This window comes from Ammodytes marinus (genome assembly GCF_949987685.1).
Source record: "Ammodytes marinus genome assembly, chromosome: 11".
Classification (NCBI taxonomy): Eukaryota; Metazoa; Chordata; class Actinopteri; order Uranoscopiformes; family Ammodytidae; genus Ammodytes; species Ammodytes marinus.
Window position 1 is genome coordinate 29264312 of NC_137215.1, and position 18715 is coordinate 29283026.

Genomic DNA, 18715 nt, shown 5'->3' on the forward strand with positions numbered 1-18715 from the left:
AATGAATGAATGAATAGACTTTATTGTCATTGCACGTCACAAGTACAGAGCAACAAAATGACCAGTTACATCCCGTCCAAGAAACATAAAAAGACAGCTCCCCACACTGTCGGAGAGTATTGAGATTAGATAAGAAAAGGAAAAGAAGAGGGGGTGTTCACCTGCTGTATCTTGTGTATGATGAAGTAGCGCTCGTTGCAGAGCACAGTGGAGGTTTCTCTGTACTGTTTGGTGAGCAGGTTGAGCCACTGGTTCAGACCGTCCACCATGGCCAGGGCTACGGCCCACAGGAAGCGCAGGATGTCCAACAGCCTCTGCACCATCTCACCGTGAGCTGCAGCACACACGCACACACAAACACACACACAAACACACACACACACACACACACACACACACACACACACACACACACACACAGACAGACAGACAGACAGACAGACGCACACGCACACACACACACACACACACACACACACACACACACACACACACACACACACACACACAGGGAGACAGGCGGAGAACAGCAGGTTATACAGGGGGAAGGAAGTAAGCTGGGTCACTGTATTTAGCGGGGTCAGTAAACCTTAATCTTCTTTTTTTTCCATTCAAAAGATTGAAGATGCATGACTTCCAGCCTAGGGGTATATTCTCAGGGCTAGGTATCAAAGTTGGATGTTTTTTTGGGCACCAACTGAAATGCCTCCATACCATCGAGTTCTGAAACATTTCTTATTGTTCGATATCATATTACCATACATAAGAGGTGAATCTCATCAACGTCAATGAGCCAATAAGCATCCAGCATTCTTGATGTGCCAAGCTGTAAAAGTGTTGGTGATTGGCTGTGTGGAGGCATCCAGGTAAAATACATAAGGTTCCAACATGGGTTACACAGTCTGCATCAGTGAGCCCTGCATACTGACTGTCACCTTTTCATTTTGACCTGAACCTTTTGAACGATAATAATCAGTTCAGTGTGTAGAATAGGTGTGTGTATGTGTGTATATGTGTGTACTGTCTGGTTCCCAACATGACGTAACATGAGAATATGAAGTCAGTGGTCCGACCCTTTGTACTGTCTTTATGATGACTACTATATGAATTACACTCCACTGAGCTGTCTACACTCTTATTTACATCACATATTAACATAACATATTTATTTGGCATATTTACATGACACCTGATTTTTTTATGCTGATTTTAATGTTTCACCTACTTTTACTTTGAATATACTTGGCTTTTGCTCATTGCTTTATTGCTACACCTGTTTTTAATTTGCTTGTGTACTAATTATATTGTTAAGTGTTTTTGAGTACCTTGAAAAGTGCTATATAAATAGATATATTCTTATTACTATTGTGACCTATTTCTTTTCACGATCGCACAACCAATATACAGAACGTATTATTTAGTACACACACACACAGGCAGGCAGAGAAACGTATAGACTGTGAACCTACCAGACACCTGTTCCTCTGGCTCCTCTCCCTCCTCCTCCTGAGTGACAGGGTCCTCAAACACATCATTGTCCCCACAACCTACACACACACACACACACACACACACACACACACACACACACACAGTATACATACCTATATTAGTACGTCATAATAAAAACATCAATAAAAAACCTGCAAAATGTCTGCAATGAAAATAGGTGCAAAAAAAAAGTTTGATTTATCAGTAATTCCTAATGACTTCTATTTCAAGCCTTACTTACTTTTTTTTTCAAAAAGATGAATAAAGATAATCTGCTTTAAAGAGGCCACTCATCTTGGGAGATACTGAAGGAAAGGTGACATGCTCTCCTGACCACTACAGTGTAAAGAACAGACACACCTTTTCTCTTTTAGTCTTTAAGCCTCTGTAAACCTGCTCTAACGCAATAAATGATATCAAAGTGGGTGTCTTAACAACGCTTTTTACAAAAAATCTGATTGAATATAAGTGAAAATATCATACAACGTAGGCCTAGTTAAAAACAAACAGGACTGTGTGGGCGTGGCCGTATCAAACGATCCCCATGGCAACAGTCATTGTTTCTATAAAACATTTGGGCAGAGAACTGTCATGATCATAAGAACCCCGAGCATAACCCCGCCGCATCTAAACCAAATGTCTTTGTAAACTTTATTACATTCAAATGACTATATCTTTCATTTGGATTGATAAATATGCCTAGAACTCTTTTCAGTCAGTCAGTCAGTCAAAATGATTTCTATAGCACATTTAAAATCAGTTGACCAAAGTGCTGTACAAGATACAATACAAAATAACATATAAGATACATGAAAAAAGGGAGGAGTGTCGAAAGTCTTAGCTTATGTTAAAGGCCAATGCAAAAAAGTGAGTCTTCTGCAACGTTTTACGGCCTACACACACATCCTACCTCTACTGCGCGTCTACTGCGCGTCTACTGCGCGTCTACTGCGCGTATGCGTCTGACTTTTTTTCACCGACCGTGTAATCAACCTAGAGCGGCCACACATCCAACCTTAGACGCACTGCCGATGCCCGTCGGAAAAAAGAGCGAGAGAGGCAGCAGTAACGGAAGGCGCGCCAGAGGTAGACGCAGGATGTGTGTGGAGGCCGTTAAACTGGTCAACTTTAAGGGGATCCAGGTTCCATTCATTCAAACACAGTCATACTGGTGGTTACTATCATGCAACTAACTCCCCAGATGACAGAGTTAGATTAGATATTGTGGATTTGGGTTTTACATGGGCCATACAATGTGCTGCAGCCTCCCTGCATGGGTTTAAACAAAGAGTGTAAGGCTGTTGAACCTATGATGGAGAAATGCTCCTGTGTTGAGTCCACTGCTGCTCCTGCTCCCTGCTCCCCCTGTCCCTCTGTCCTCCTGGGCTGTCTCTGTCTCTGTCTGTCTCTCAGGGCTGTCTTCACATTGCTCACCCACGCCTGGTACGCCAACTGCATCAACCAACACAGTACACATATGGAAAGAAAATGTTCGTTATTCAAAGAGGTTTTCATATAACAACTGCAACTCTATGCAGTTTATATGTACAGCTCCGGAAAAAATGAAGAGACCACTCCAAATGTTCAGTGTCTCTTGTTTTACTACTTATAGGCATATCATGTTTGAGTAGAATAAACATTTTGGTTTTATAATATAAACTACTGACAACATTTCCTCCACCAAATTCACAATAAGAATATTGTCATTTAGAGCATTTTCCATTAAGTTATTTAGAGATAAAGATTTAAGAAAAATCCGGACTGGTCCCTTAATTTTTTCCGGAGCTATATATCAATCAATGCTTTCCAATCAGATATTGTAGACTGCAGCATCCCCCCCCCCCCCCCCCCCCTGTGTACACCGAGTGTCTCATTTTTTAGAATATACACCCGTTAACGCCAGGTTGATGACCAATAAAAAGAAACCAGATGTATCTAATCTGCATTTTGCAACCTAGGCCATTCATTATTTCTATTATCTGTTTAGGCCGACTACAATTCACTATACTGTATGTCAGGGTTTGAAGGATTTTTAATACAGAAACATCAACCTTCTACAAAGTGTGTTTATTCTAGATTCTGAACCTTTGCATCGATATGCTAATTTGTCTTTAGCTGCATCTGATCTGTATATCAAGTGAAGTTACTTGGATATAATATATACTGCACTGTAGGAGTCAGAATATTGAGTGAGTGAGAGAGTTGTGTGTCTGACCTGAGAGGCAGTCTGTTTCTGGGGCTTGTGTTCTTCAGACTGCATGTCCTCTTCGTCCTCGCTGTCAGACTCAAACAGGTAGTATTCTCCTGAGTGGAGCACTGCAGGACAACACACATGACAAACCATCTGTTACATCACAAGGACCAATGAGTTAGCCTGGAAATCCACACCTGGCAACCTGGCAAATTAAATGTGCTGCGCCTGTTGGTCTGGACACTCTCCATTGAAGCTCATTAAATATGTCAAGAAATCCTGAGCTACCAATCAAATCGTTCTATCTGATATGGGCGGGCCAGAGCCCTATGTATGGTGCTCTGGGGCGCACGTAAACGACTGACGACAGTGCTGTGCATGCGCCGTCGAAGCCGTGATAGTAAACATCAAAGATGGCTGTGGATATGTTGTGTGAGTTTGAGACGGCTTTGGCCTCGACCCTTTACGATTTGAAAGACAGCACTCAAATATTTCATTAGCAAGTAAGTGGAATGTTCTGTTTTGCCGACCGACCACGACAAAAGTTTAATTTAACAGTTAACCCCACTGTTCGCTAAAAGACCTGGGCTTAATACGTCACCTTGTTCATTGCTCTGATTGTTTGTAGTGCTATTCTATTGCGTGCAGTGGCATTCGAAATGCACGAGTAGGAGCCGCCCCTTGAGCTGGGATGGTCTATTGATCGTATACTATACTAGATACTCCTAGTCAAATATTAAACTTAACTACAAGTGGAAGTTGCCCAGTCACATTTTTGTATTTGAATATTTGCTTTTAAAAATATTTAGTATTCAAAAGTAATAAGTGTAACCTTTTGCTAGATATAGGCACATGATTAATGTAGGACTCTGGTTCCAACGAGACAAGGGGATCAAATGGGAAGTGATGTGACACACATTTCACTAAAATCATAATGTTATAAAAAGACATTTGTCTGTCTGACCTGTAGCATGGTCATACCAAGCCCCAACCACAGCAATCCACTTCAGCATCCAATGAGGAAGTGACAAACATTGCAGTAGCACCAGGTGGCCACTACGAGGTGGTACCAAAAGTGAGCAATTTTTCGTTGACTCATTTGTTATACAGGCCGTTTTCACAGTCTTATTAACGGGCTGGTCCACAAAACCATTCTAGTCTGTATGTTTAGGTCCATATATCTCCATGACAACACTGAGGGGGGTGAATTTTCTTCTAGCAGGCTACTTTTTATTCTTTTGGAGGTTAAAATGTATGAATAATTAGGGGCGCGATCTCTTGAGTGACAGCTATCCGCACATTGTCCCTGACTTCGCCTCAGAGGTATACGTCAGCTAGATGGGCGTATCTCCCTCTCCCCCGACGTCACATCAATGCACTTTTTCGGCAAGAGGAGTGAGGCGGAGTAAAAATCTCACAAGATGGCGACAAGTATAAGCCAGGAGAATTGGATGCAGTTGGAATAACTGAGGTCAGCCTGGATGCAACATCCATTGTATATACTACTATCTATGGGTCATACACAGTGTGTCCTGTCTGTCTGTCTGTCTGACCTGTAGCATGGTCCAACCAGCGCCGGTGCCACTTCTTCTTGCTGGACCTCCTCTTCTCTTTCTGGGTGTCTGGAAGGAAACAAGAGAGGCTAGGATCAGGGGAAGTGCTGCACAGGAGAGACATTGGTTTATATATACTAAACAGAATACGTATGTATGTGTAAAAAACACAAAGTATGGATCTATCTATGAATGTATACATTATTTATTTTTGTAGTGTTTTACTCTTGGGAAATGGATATCAGAATGTAATTAATGAGCATCATTTGTCATACCTGCTTCTTTTTATGTACTTATTTTACTTTAAGGTTTGTTGTTTGTCAAACTGAAAAGTTAGATTGTAATTTCACCTTGCAATGACCTGTAGGTTTGGATGTATACATTTGGGGAAAATAAAGCATACGTTTATAGAAAAATGGGAAAGACATTGGGATAAGTTTGACTTAGAGTATTGTGAAGCTAAACAACTTAAAAGTAAGGTGGGTAAAGGTCAGAAGGTTAATAAAATACATGTTAATGGCAAGGTGAATGTGCTCAGAGCATGTCATGACATATTGCCTAAAAACGTTTAGCAAGAAGAACAACTTGATGTGTGCTCCTTTCAGAAGGTGCTCTACAGCAGAACACAAACAACCCCTGGTGTTCCGAATCGCATACTTTCTACTATTTAGTATGGTAGAAAAAAGATTTAGTATGTCCCGATTCTTGTGGCCAGATTTAGGATGGTTAGAAGTACCCGGATGTCTACTACATCCGGCCAAGATTATTAGTGTTGAAAACAGCATCCTATTTGGGCGATTCTGGCCCATAAATCCAGTGCGCACGTGAAGTGACGTCACATCAACGGAGCACCCATATGAAAACAAACAGGGATGCGACGGATATAAAAGCAAGAGGCAAGATCAAGGCGCAATGTAATGACGAAAAAAATAAGTAAAAGTATGTCCCAATTGTAGCATACTGCATCCTAACTAGATTATTTTTATCGTCAGATGTAGTATGTAGAATAGAAAAAAGAAAGAGTATGTGATTCGGAAAGCAGGGAACATGTCAGGTTCTGAGTCTCTCTGCTTGTTTTAGAGTTATTCTGCCACCTAGTGGTCAAGCTCTGATCCAGTCAGCTTTAAGTAAGAGCAGACAGGTTGTGACATGTTCTCCAGTAACAACGAGTGGAGAACAGGAGAAATGGACTTCACTGTCACTTGAAAACATTGTATAATAATGACCAATAAAGAAAAAGAGAGAGAAAGAGAAAGTCAAAAAGAATAGACTAGAAGAAAAAAAGATATCAGTGATGTGTTTTGAGCTTATGTTGTGTTGTGTACAGCTGTTCAAATCTATTACTATATTCCCACTGACGGACCAACTGACTAACTTTAGGGTAAGGGTGCATATAGGGCACATAGAGAGCCCTGGTGGACTTGATGATGTGACCGTGGGACAGCCCTAAGCCCTCACTGACTTAGTGGGAGCGTGCCTCAAAAGTCTGTGAGTCGGGGGCTCCGGTGGCGTAGTGGATAGAGCGTGTACCATATTGGCTCAGGCCTTCGTTGCAGTGGTCGCGGGTTCGAATCTCTGTCTCCCCATATCAACTAAAACTTGAAAATGCCAATAACATAATCTTAAAAAAAAAAAAAAGTCTGTTAGTCTGTAAGGGTGGACATTGGGATGTGGCCACAGAGAGAGGCAGGGCAGGAACACATGTAAGCGCTTTGAGTGCGAGCAAAGCGCTATATAAATGAAATATATTATTATTATTATGTGTACTGTGTCTAGTTAGTGAGTCCTACCAGCAGGGTGGCCCTGGTTGGAGTCTCCACTGGCCTGGGGTCCGTCTCTGTACTTCTGCTGCTTGGAGCGAATTCTCTGCATCCTGAGAGGAGACAGAAGGCTGGAACTTTAACCTCTTCTAAAACATTTCTTCTATGTATACCTGCCTGTTGGATTTTGCCTACGGTATACTTTGTCAATGGTATGCTTATGGTATACTCATGAGGATCAATCCTCTTCACAGCACACGCGGTTAGAATCCGGTCATTCCCCTAGTCTCTGCCCCATTTCTTCTCTGTCTCTCTGCACTATTAATAAAGCATTGAAAATGCCAAAAAAAAAAATCTTAGAAAAAAAATATATTGGGTTCATTGTTGTAAAAAGGGGGACTGGACAATACATAGACAAATTAAGTTGGTACCAAATATGCAAAAAAAATGTTTGCTTATTTGCCAACATGTTGTATCTTTAGTACACAGTATGGTCAACACTATATGGAAGCCCTGGACCTCTGCTATGGCTCTGTTTCTCCTGCTCTGGTCTAGGCCACTGCTTTGAATAAGCTCACATCTTAATACTATAGGATACAGTGTTCTTACAACTTTGTATCAACAGTTTGTGTGTGTCTTCACATGCTAACATTTTCTAATGATCCCAAAACACATAGGCTATGCATCAAAACACATATAGGCAAGGCAAGTTTATTTATATAGCACAATTCAGACACAAGGCCATTCAAAGTGTTTTACAGGGGCAAGATTAAAATACATAATACACATTAGAAAGCGAAAAACATTTAAAAGCTAATGAATAGAAATAGAACATTTAAATACAATAAATATTGCAGGTTAAAATGGAAACAGAAAAGTCTTCAGACTTGATTTAAAAGAGCTGAGAGTTGCAGCAGACCTCAAGTTCTCTGGGAGTTTGTTCCAGATATGTGGAGCATAAAAACTGAAAGCTGCTTCTCCTTGTTTAGTCCTAACATGGCTCACATAGGCTATGCATCATTGTTAACACTTACGATCCCTTGAGCTGGGACAGAGATTTCTTCTCCGTTTGTTGGTGGAACTTGATATTCTTGACGATACTGGCTTTGAAAAGCTCAAAGCCCCTGGAAGGTAGAAACAGATCTGTCAGTGTCTTTGGTCAGCCAGTTACACACAGCAGTTCCATTACAACCGAAGCCGTGATAGTAAACAGAGATGGCTGTGGGTATGTCCGTGATAGTAAACAGAGATGGCTGTGGGTATGTCCGTGATAGTAAACAGAGATGGCTGTGGGTATGTCCGTGATAGTAAACAGAGATGGCTGTGGGTATGTCCGTGATAGTAAACAGAGATGGCTGTGGGTATGTTGTTCCAGTTTGAGACGGCTTTGGCCTCGACCCTTTACGATTTGGAAGACGGCACTAAAATCTTTCATTAGCAAGTAAGAGGAATGTTCTGTTTTGCTGACCGACCACGGCAAAAGTTTAATTTTACAGTTAACCCTGCTGTTCGCTAAATGAACAGGGCTAAATATGTCACCTTGTTCATTGCTCTGATTGGTCGTAGTGCTATCCAATTGCGTGCAGTGGCATTTGAAATGCACGAGTAGGAGCCGCCCCTTGAGTTGGGAAGGTCTATTGATCGTGGCCAGACCCTCTATCGTTCTAGATATAGGTCTGGATTTCCAGGCTAGCCTGTGTGTGTTGTACCTGGAGGCCTGTGTGTGTGTGTGTGTGTGTGTGTGTGTGTGTGTGGTACCTGGAGGCCTGTGTGTGTGTGTGTGTGTGTGCGTGTGTGTGTGTGTGTGTGTGTGTGTGTGTGTGTGTGTGTGTGTGTGTGTGGTACCTGGAGGCCTGTGTGTGTGTGTGTGTGTGTGTGTGTGTGTGTGTGTGTTGTACCTGGAGGCCTGTTTGGCAGAAGCCTGCAGCTCTGTGGTCACATGCAGGAAGTAGAAGCTGAGGAAAACCCTCCTCTGCATGAGTAGACAGAGGAAACAGATGCCGTCCCAGATGATGCCGGCCTCTTCCACTGGCAGGCTGCACGTCTTATCACTCACTGCTTTGGCTGGAGGGGGCAAAGACACCCAAACACTACATTAGAATAAATATATGCAGTACAGTTTATTTCAAGTCACCCAACGACACATTTTGCATTCACAGATGAAAAAAGACACAACATGACATAACACACAAATGTTAAGTAATACACACAGAAGAATCAGGCCTATGAATGTACACATACATAAGATTGATAACAATAAGAACGTTAAAAGCATCAAATAAGTGAATGAAATAAAATGCATTAGGAAAAGATCAGGGATCGCAGAATGAAACATGAATGTTTTTAGCTGAGATTTGAAAGAGCCAACTGTGGTGCATTCACACTCTGAGGGCCCACTCACACTAGGGCCGTTTGCCTGTTCCGTGCTGCAGGAAGATTCAGCACGAATCCCCCCCCCTCTCCCCCAGCTGGCCCGTGGTCACACTGCTCGTGGCCTGGGCACGATTGCACCTTGCCTACGTCACCGTGCGCGTTTAGGATTCGGAGCGTAGTCTACTTGTAGGCGACTGTTTGTGAATATTTTCATCCGGTCAAATATTCCACTTCCAAATTAGAGCAACGAGAATCCTTAATTTAAAAAAAAATGTAGCCTTGACGTAATAGGTCGCGGTGAACAGTCTCATATTTGTGCAGCACGCTGTTTATTATTAATATAACGGCCCGTCATCAGACCATGCACCGGATGGTTTTATACACATCGATCGCTCCATCAAGTAATCCAAGTCAGACCTTTTTGTATGGGCAGAGATCGTTTTTTTAAGTGTCTTTATAAAGTTTCTTGTTAAACCTTAGTGTAGGCTACTGTTTCCTTATCACCGGGCCGCGGAGTCCCGTTGTGTGTTGTTTTGTGTTCGTCTCCACCGCCATGCGTAAAGGCAGTATTATGACAGCTGACGGGAGGAAAAAGAAAAAAAATCATCTGACGAACGCGAGTAAACACGAAAACCTTTTTGCTTTGCTTTCTGCGCTCACCTATTTAGCTCTCTCCCTCTTTTATTAGCCCACACCTAGGCCTACACACACGTAAATTCTCACACATTTTATGTAGCTACAGTCCAAGTGGTGGGCAATTCTGGTGCCGACTGGAAAGGCAGCGGACGTTAACGGACAATGCATCCTTAATAAATTCACGTCAGGAACGCCGCCTGTGCGCTTGCTTGTGCGCGTGTCATCTCATTAGCATCTGTACTTTGGCCACGGCACACCTCTCCCAAGTGTGCCGTGGCCAAGGGGCTGTTCCGTGCTGGAATACAAGTTGGCGTGGTCACACTAGCCAAACGTTCTAGACTTTAATATGCAAATGAGCTCGGGCACGGGGCCGCGGCCCTAGTGTGAGTGGCCCCTGAGGTAGAGCATTGTATAGTTTAGGGCCGGCCACACTGTAGGCCCCCCATGGAGTCTGGTGGAGGGAGTGGAAAGGAAGGCATGCTGCACACAACACAGCTGTCTGTCACTGCTTCTGTCAGGTGGGACTAATGATACGATAGCATGCAGAGCTGTCATATCAAAGACATGACTATATCAGCACTTGAATCCATAGTCATGTCTTTAAATATAAATGTATAGAAAGCTCGGTAACACTTTACAATAAGGGTACATCAATAGAATGTTACTTAATCTTTAGTTAATGCTTAATAGGCATTCAATAAGCATTAACTAACAGTTATTCAATGCATAGTTAATGTTTAATACACATGAACTAAGCATTAAGTAACAGCTATGCTTAATTAATGCTTAACTAAGCATTAAGTAACAGCTATGCTTAGTTAATGCTTAACTAAGCATTAAGTAACAGCTATGCTTAGTTAATGCTTAACTAAGCATTAGTTAACTGAGCATACTTAAGCATTAACCAACTGTAAATAGATACATATTAACAGTTCATTAATGTACACTTAATGTAAAATGTTACTAAAAGCTCAAATTCACATTTGTTTTGTAAGTTCTTGTTCTGTTAAATAATGTCAAATATACAGCAAAGAGCACACATTCATTTGATCTAAATGACATAGATGCTATTCCTAATGTGTGCCCCAGTATAATTATGAGTATTTATTATTATTGATATTAATTGGTAGACCGATGAATCAATCTGATTAATGACATACATATCTGTAAAAATATTTAGCTCGTATTTTTTTCTATTTTAATAATTACAGATGGCTGGGCAGAGATCCAGAAGTCCCTTATGGAGTTACAGAGCCATCACCAGGGAAAGCCAGGGGACATAGAAGATGGACACTTTTTATTTCACAGCCTTTCTCTGTGTCTATGTTTCTTTAATAAATGTTCATTTAAGTTCATTTCTTTTTCTCGTTTCTTTTTTTTTTACAAAATGTTAGTATTCTATCAAATGCACATAAAGAACACCAAAACAACAACAACGTACAAAAAATAAAAAAAATAAAAAAATAAAATAAAAAGCCCTTACGGTCATAGTATCCTTTGACTGTGCACACCAGACTGAAGAGTTGAATCACCCAACAGAAGCCTTTCTGCATCTCAAACACAAACACACAGGCCAGGATCTGAAAACACACACACACACACACACACACACACACACACACACACACACACACACACACACACACACACACACACACACACACACACACACACACACACACACACACACACACACACACACACATTTACAATTTATAATAAGTTGTAAATGGACCAAGCTGAGCCAGCTCTACGGTTTGTAACTTGTGTTAATGTTTTCCTGCTTTATACAGCAGCAATACTCATTAGAATTCATTCCTGTTTTTTAACTTGGTGGAGATGCCAGTGAAATATTAAGTAAATATTGTTGCAGCATGTAGTTCACAGGTCTCCTCTCTGAAGTACTGTGCCAGTTACCCAACATGTGAACTATCAAGGGGCCAAAATGGTGCAACACAGACCAGCACAAACAAACTCTTGAAATGTTTGAGGAGAGAGGCACACACAGGCACGAACAGGTGGGAGCTTCAATTCATTGACTTAAGGCAATTCTGTTGGTACGTGGGTAGAAAGCTGATCTTTGAGTGTTTATTAATTATACCTTCATAAACCTAAAGCAAGATCTTATCTCTGCTCATGTAAACATCTTCCCTGCGTTCCAATTCCAGTAATTATAAAATAAAAAAATATTTTTAGCTTTTATTTACATTTGAACAAAAAGTGGCATGTCCAAAATTATTCATACCCTTCTCAATAGTTAATAGAAAAGCCCTTATTGGCTATTACAGCAATCAAACGCCTCCTATAATTGCTGACCAGCCTTTTGTCTCCACTGGTATTTTTGTTCATCTTTATCAATGAGCTCCAACTCTTTCAGTTTGGAGGGTCTCACTGCCATCACCCTGATCTTTAGCTCCCTCCACAGATTCTCAACTGAATTCAAGTCCAAACTCTGGCTTGGCCACTGTAAACGTTAATGTGTTTGTCCACTAACCATTTCTTCACCACTTTTGCTTTGTGTTTTGGGTCGTTGTCGTATTATTAAAAAATACAAGAAGTTCCGCATGGTGGGAAATCTCAGAGGACCAAAGTTACACCTGTACTGGCCAGGTGGATACTGAGAGGTGAAAAATAAACCTAGGATCATCCTGGTTAATGTTGGCTCACACAAAAGCCCACTTGGACTTTGTAAATGCTCACCTGGACAAAGAAGAAGTCTTCTGTTTTATGGTCAGATGAAACTAAATGTAATTGTTTGGCCACAATGATGTATCCTTCATTTGGCATGAAAAAGGAGAAGCCTTCAACCCTAAAAACACTATCCCTGCTGTCAAACATGGTGGTGGGAACCTAATGCTTTGGGGGATGTATTTCAGTCAATGGACCAGGGAACCTAATCACAGTAAACGGCACCATGAAAAAAAGAGCAATACATCAACATTCTCAACAACAACATCAGGCAGTCTGCAGAGAAACTTGGCCTTGGGCACCATTGGACATTTCAGCAGGACAACGACCCAAAACACACGGCAAAAGTGGTGAAGAAATGGTTAACAGACAAACACATTTACGTTGTACAGTGGCCCAGCCAGAGTCCTGACTTGAATCCAATTGAGAATCTGTGGAGGGAGCTAAAGATCAGGGTGATGGCAGTGAGTCCCTACAAACTGAAAGAGTTGGAGCTCATTGATAAAGATGAATGGACAAAAATACTAGCTGAGACATGCAAAGAGCTGGTCATTATACGAAGCGTTTGATTGCTGCAATAGCCAATAAGGGCTTTTTCTACTGATTATTGAGAAGGGTATGAATAATTTTGGACATGCCACTTTTTGTTCAAATGTAAATAAAAGCTGAATTATTATTTTTTTTCCACAATGATGCCTCTTGTACATGGTCTTATTATCTTCTGGGAGAAACCTGCTGGTTGAATAAAAGTAACTTTAAGTAAAAATTTGCCAGGGGTATGAATAATTTCGGGGTTGACTGTATGTAGGCTGTATCATTCTTTTTTTTATTAACAGGAGTTTTTAAACGTCTGTGCCACTGAACAGATTTCTGTCAGGTGGAAATGTAATTCTGCGGCTGCACGTGATCACAAAGTCACAGACGAGCCTCGTTAAATAGCCTAATATGAATATAGAAATTATATAATAATTTAAACTGTGATCACATGAGGAAAATGGATCTGGTAATAAATCAATCATGCTCTACAATGGAAACTGTCACCTAATTTTTCTGACGTTAATGTCTTTCACTCCCCATTTAAAGGTCACATATTATGCTAAATGCACTTTTTAAATGTGTTCTAACATATCCATGGGTCCACGGTGTGCCTAGAGACTGCCAAAAAAAATAAATAAATAACAATCTCTCCTTTTCTCACTCTCCCCCTTTCTGAAACCCCCACCCCTCCCCCCCAATATACTCCGTTCATAATTCTCGCGGTTTATGACGTCATAAACTGCACAGCCACATCCCCATATTTTCTTTATATGTCCATGCTTCCGATGCTTCCCCCCCCACATTAGTAACCAGAAATTTCTACCGTGCAGTAGTCTATGATAACCCCACCCCCCATTTCTTATTGGTCCACGGCCCCGAGATCCCATGAGATCTTCTGGAAAATTTTCCGACCGACAGCCATGTTGCTTTCCCCGCTAAGCGACAAGATGCCCATAGTAGCCTACAGCCTGAATGTTACATACACCAACACAGAATTCTTTTGCTCATACTCCACTAATTTATCTTACCCACAGCAGTCTATGCCTCGTTTTTAATAACACAACGGATAGGAAGCTACTTGTGGGTTTTTGCAAACAGTGAAACTGAAAGAAAATTTTTTATTGGTATTTTTGCCTGACTGGTGTATAGCTATTTAGCTTTGGGACAAGCATTCAGCTTTTGCTCATAAAAACATAATTCTATTACCCACACCAGTCTGGAAATGCCTCGTTTTTACCAGGACAAAGGATTGGAACTTAATAGTCAATTTTGAAGATATTTTTTTCACTGATTTGTGTGGTACTTTTAGGTTATTTTTTCGTCTGAGTCTTATTTTTAGCGTTAGCGCCCATGTAGCTTCTGTTGTAGCACCAAGTTTTGCTCATAACACGCTGTTTATACTCCCCACAGCAGTCTGAAAATGACTCGTTTTTAGAATTCAAACTTTGAAGCTACTGTTTTCCCTGGTTTTAATCATGTCAGGTCATGTCAAACTGTTCTCTTAGCTTAGCTCCGGCCCGGAGCCTCCGGGTAAACTGTGTTCGCAGTCACGACTCACGTAGTGTCTCTCTAGTATCGCGAGAGCACGGCAGAGAGTCTGCTAGGTCTGAGTACTTACTGATAACATGTTCTTGGATATAATGACTGCCACGTTGTAGATGATGAGACAGTCCCACAGGGCCAGGCGGGTCCGTGATGGTTTGACCAGCAGCTTGGTGCCAAACAGCAGGAAGAAGAAGCAGGCCAGCAAGTAGCCCAGGCCAAAGACTGAGATCCTGGTGGCCCCTGTGATAAACACCACCGACAGCACGAACCAGAAGAGGTAACGGAACACCAAGACTTTAGCCATGTCCAGGTAACTCCTGCAGGGGGGACAGGGAGAGCGATAGGTCATGGCCAGGGCTGGTTCTAGGGGGGGGGGGGGACTGAGCTTGGACCCCCCTGTTTTTTCTATTAACACAATGTCTTATGGGTACAAAGCATTTACAGGTATTTACAAGTGATAACCAAAGAATACAAATGACATCAAAGCAGTTTCTTAGAATCTATGAATTATTGTATTTTTCTTTTGTGTGTTTTTGTGTGTGCTGTTACAAATACTGAACTAAAACATTTTTGGCCCCGAGTTGAATGTGCCCCTCTGACAAAGCAACTGGGCCCGAGTCTGCCCTCCCCCCTCCCTTGGTAAATGAGTCTAGAATCGCTACTGATCATGATCAAGAAACAGATTTGATTGACTTTTTTCCTGTGAGAGAAATGAGGGAGGGACTGAGAGTACAGGTCTTTCCTGTTGTTCTAAACATTCAATGGGCCATGTTGATGACAGGTTTCTGTTTATAGTGACTCAAACAAAAGCCAGATCATCTGCCGACAGTAATATGTTGGTTGATAAGAAATAGATTAGATAAGAGACTGCAGTCAGTGCGTTTCCATGGGACAACTGGATTGGATTAAGACAAATACCGAACTTGCTACTCGAACGGACCGCGTCACTTCTCTGAGTATACATGGCCTTTCAAATATTCGATAAATGGCCAGAGCGTGGCTGACTCCGCTATGCTAGGTGGCGCTGTAGGCCTTTCAACAAGTGGTTATAGAGCCACATCCGGTTCCTTTGCAACAGCACTACTATTTATCACGTCGTCTCCTTCCACTTCCTTTTGAAACCCTGACATGGAACTCTCGAGCAAGCGCAGAACGCAAACTCCGTGCGATATGTGATCCTGTATACATGCAGGTAGAATGCTGACTATAAACAAGTTATCTAGGTGTTTTTATCTGGCTTCGCTTATCCGTTATTGTGCCGAAGTCCTGTTGAAGTCTTATTAGTTTATTTACCTGATCATGAGTCTGAGTGTCTCCTAATCTGAATGACATAGTTGAGTCTACCTACAGAACTATCTGAGGCTACATATTTCTATTTAAGATGCTATTCAAAATACACAAAACATGTATTAAGGACTAACATTTGCTGCTGTCGCTTCGTCAAACTAGCTTTGTCCTCTTTAGACAGGTTCTTTATTTGACACATTAGGGCTCCATCATTCACAGGAGTTCTGTCATCACTTTTATAGGATCTTCAAATTGGTGCTGCTACTGGACACACACACACACACTCTGAAGGCATTTATTATAAACATGCACCGCGCATTACACAACACGACTCATTTTTCATGATGATAGTAATACCCTGGGATACGGTGTATTAACTTATTACTGCCCAAACTTTTCATTTGAATTTAAAGGTGAAGTGAGCGATATATTTAGGTTAATATCAGTATTAAATCGCTCTATATTCATACAGTGATCACTTATATAGTGTACACGTTTCATACCTCCGATCTCTCAGTCACCCGCTCTGCATGTAATCGGCAAATTAAACTGCTCGGGGATCCCGAAAGTAGTATCTAATCAGAAGAAAGAACGCTACAAACCGACACCCGTCTCACTGCCGGTGCAACCGCAGAGCAACAGATGGGTGAATGTGTATTCGCCTACAATGGCGGAGCAGGTAAAAATCCTTCCCAATGTCTGTTTTGATGGTTTTTATCATGTTTTATCACACTTATGGATCCGAGATGATGCAAGATAACTCGCTGCTTGAAGACCGCAGTGCATTAATATGGTGACATAGGGACGAGCGAGGGGACTGCTAACTGCAGTCACTGAGAGGAAGTTAGCTAAAAGAACCATTCCGCTTACAGCACCTTTAATATAACTTCATTTGGATTCTAGTTTATATTTATATGGTGCACCTCATCTCTACACTTTCTCTCTGCACTGTGTCCTTGCACTACTGTTGTGTGTATTTGTGTCTCAGGTGTTGCTCTCTTGACTTGTGTGAGGGTCCACTGTGCTCCAGCATAGCCTACCTGCAGTTGATGAAGTTGGGTGCGGGGTTGAAGAGCCGCCCCTCCATGGGGTCTGGCTGGTCTGTGTTCTCTCCTGCCAGCACCATCCACTCCTCTGTCTGCTCACACTCAAACACCAGCCACTGCTGGGACGCACACATCAGCAGCACAAAGTCCGCTACACACACACACGCACGCACGCACACACACACAGACACACACACAGACACACAATGTACCACTCATTATCAGGTATGCTTTTCTGTTAAATAAATAAATGAATTGACTTCAGCCAGACATACAGATGCAGACAAAGACATATGAATATACAAACTGACCTATGAGGTTTTGGGAGTTGGGCACCGTGTAGAAGTCAGGCAGGTGGATCCATTTAATGAGAGCTGAGTTCATCAACACCGGAGTGTTCCAGCGCCATGGGTAGTCTACAGCAGCGCACGCACACGCATGAAATATAGGTAGAACTAGTTAGCTTTGCACAACAACATTCATTGTATATGTGATAATAATTTAACTTTGTGGCAAAAGCACTGAACTGGATGGTACTCATAAGCTCTATAAACACACACACACACACACACACACACACACACACACACACACACACACACACACACACACACACACACACACACACACACACACACACACACACACACACACACACACACACACAACTTTTCATACCCAGACTTTGTGAGTGAAGTACCTAGAATTGGCCTAAGGTGCGTTACAAAGTGCACCTTTAACGCTTCCAGCAGGACTCACCTATACAGAGAGCAGGTGGTATGCCCACACACAGTAGATACTGGTAGATCATGAAGACAGACAAGAAGAGGCAATATTTGGGCCAGATGGTTGCCATAGCTGCACGCCGCCGCCTCACCAAGATGGCAACCAACCAACAGCCATGGATGATCACCAGGAAGTTCATCCTCTGACCAATCACGTTCACCGTCAGCAGGAAACAAATCTTTTAACAGGAGGGGGAGGTATTTGAAGATTAGAATAGAAAACATACAGTAGATCCTTACATGATTGCAATGGAAAGATCTTTTTTTGGGGGCGACCGTGGCTAAGCGGGTTGGCCAATGATCCAAGGGTTGGCGGTTCGATCCCCGCTCTGCCACCAGTGTCATGGTTGTTGTGTCCTTGGGCAAGACACTTCACCCACCTTGCCTCGTGTGAATGTGTATGACTGCTGTATGTTTGAGGTGGTGGTCGGAGGGGCCGTAGGCGCTGAATGGCAGCTACGCTTCCGTCAGTCTGCCCCAGGGCAGCTGTGGATACTATGGTAGTTTACCACCACGAGTATGACTGTGTGTGAATGAATGGAACCTGGAACCCTGTAAAGCGTCTTTGAGTGCCTTGAAAAGCGCTATATAAAACCTATCCATTATTTTTACAACAGATTTCTTGTTAAAGGTGAGACACTGCAGGCAAACACATTGTTTTTTTCAAGCAGTGGTCAGTTTTGAGATTGTTGTCGATTTTGCTTTAAATGTCTTCTAAAAATGTTTTACATTTAGGTTTTAATTTGACTAAGCCTAGACTGTTTGTGACTGTATATTTATTTTTTCAAACCATCTTTAACAGCCATAATCTCAACATTAGTTT

At 42.0% G+C, this 18715-nt stretch overlaps 1 protein-coding gene across 2 annotated transcripts in view; it reads right to left on the reverse strand.

Annotated features, from left to right (window-relative positions):
- piezo1 (piezo type mechanosensitive ion channel component 1 (Er blood group)) overlaps positions 1 to 18715 on the reverse strand; it is a 157145-nt gene that overhangs the window by 24292 nt on the left and 114138 nt on the right. For both annotated transcript variants that reach the window (XM_080036320.1, XM_080036319.1), the window contains exons 22-34: positions 17867 to 18071; positions 17419 to 17523; positions 17102 to 17258; positions 14848 to 15091; positions 11488 to 11584; positions 8894 to 9059; positions 8030 to 8119; positions 7026 to 7108; positions 5236 to 5304; positions 3707 to 3807; positions 2799 to 2943; positions 1470 to 1547; positions 162 to 334 (exon numbers count right to left, since the gene is read on the reverse strand). In XM_080036320.1, coding sequence (XP_079892446.1) covers positions 162 to 334; positions 1470 to 1547; positions 2799 to 2943; positions 3707 to 3807; positions 5236 to 5304; positions 7026 to 7108; positions 8030 to 8119; positions 8894 to 9059; positions 11488 to 11584; positions 14848 to 15091; positions 17102 to 17258; positions 17419 to 17523; positions 17867 to 18071 — 1713 coding nt within the window. The remainder of the gene's footprint in view (positions 1 to 161; positions 335 to 1469; positions 1548 to 2798; positions 2944 to 3706; positions 3808 to 5235; positions 5305 to 7025; positions 7109 to 8029; positions 8120 to 8893; positions 9060 to 11487; positions 11585 to 14847; positions 15092 to 17101; positions 17259 to 17418; positions 17524 to 17866; positions 18072 to 18715) is intronic.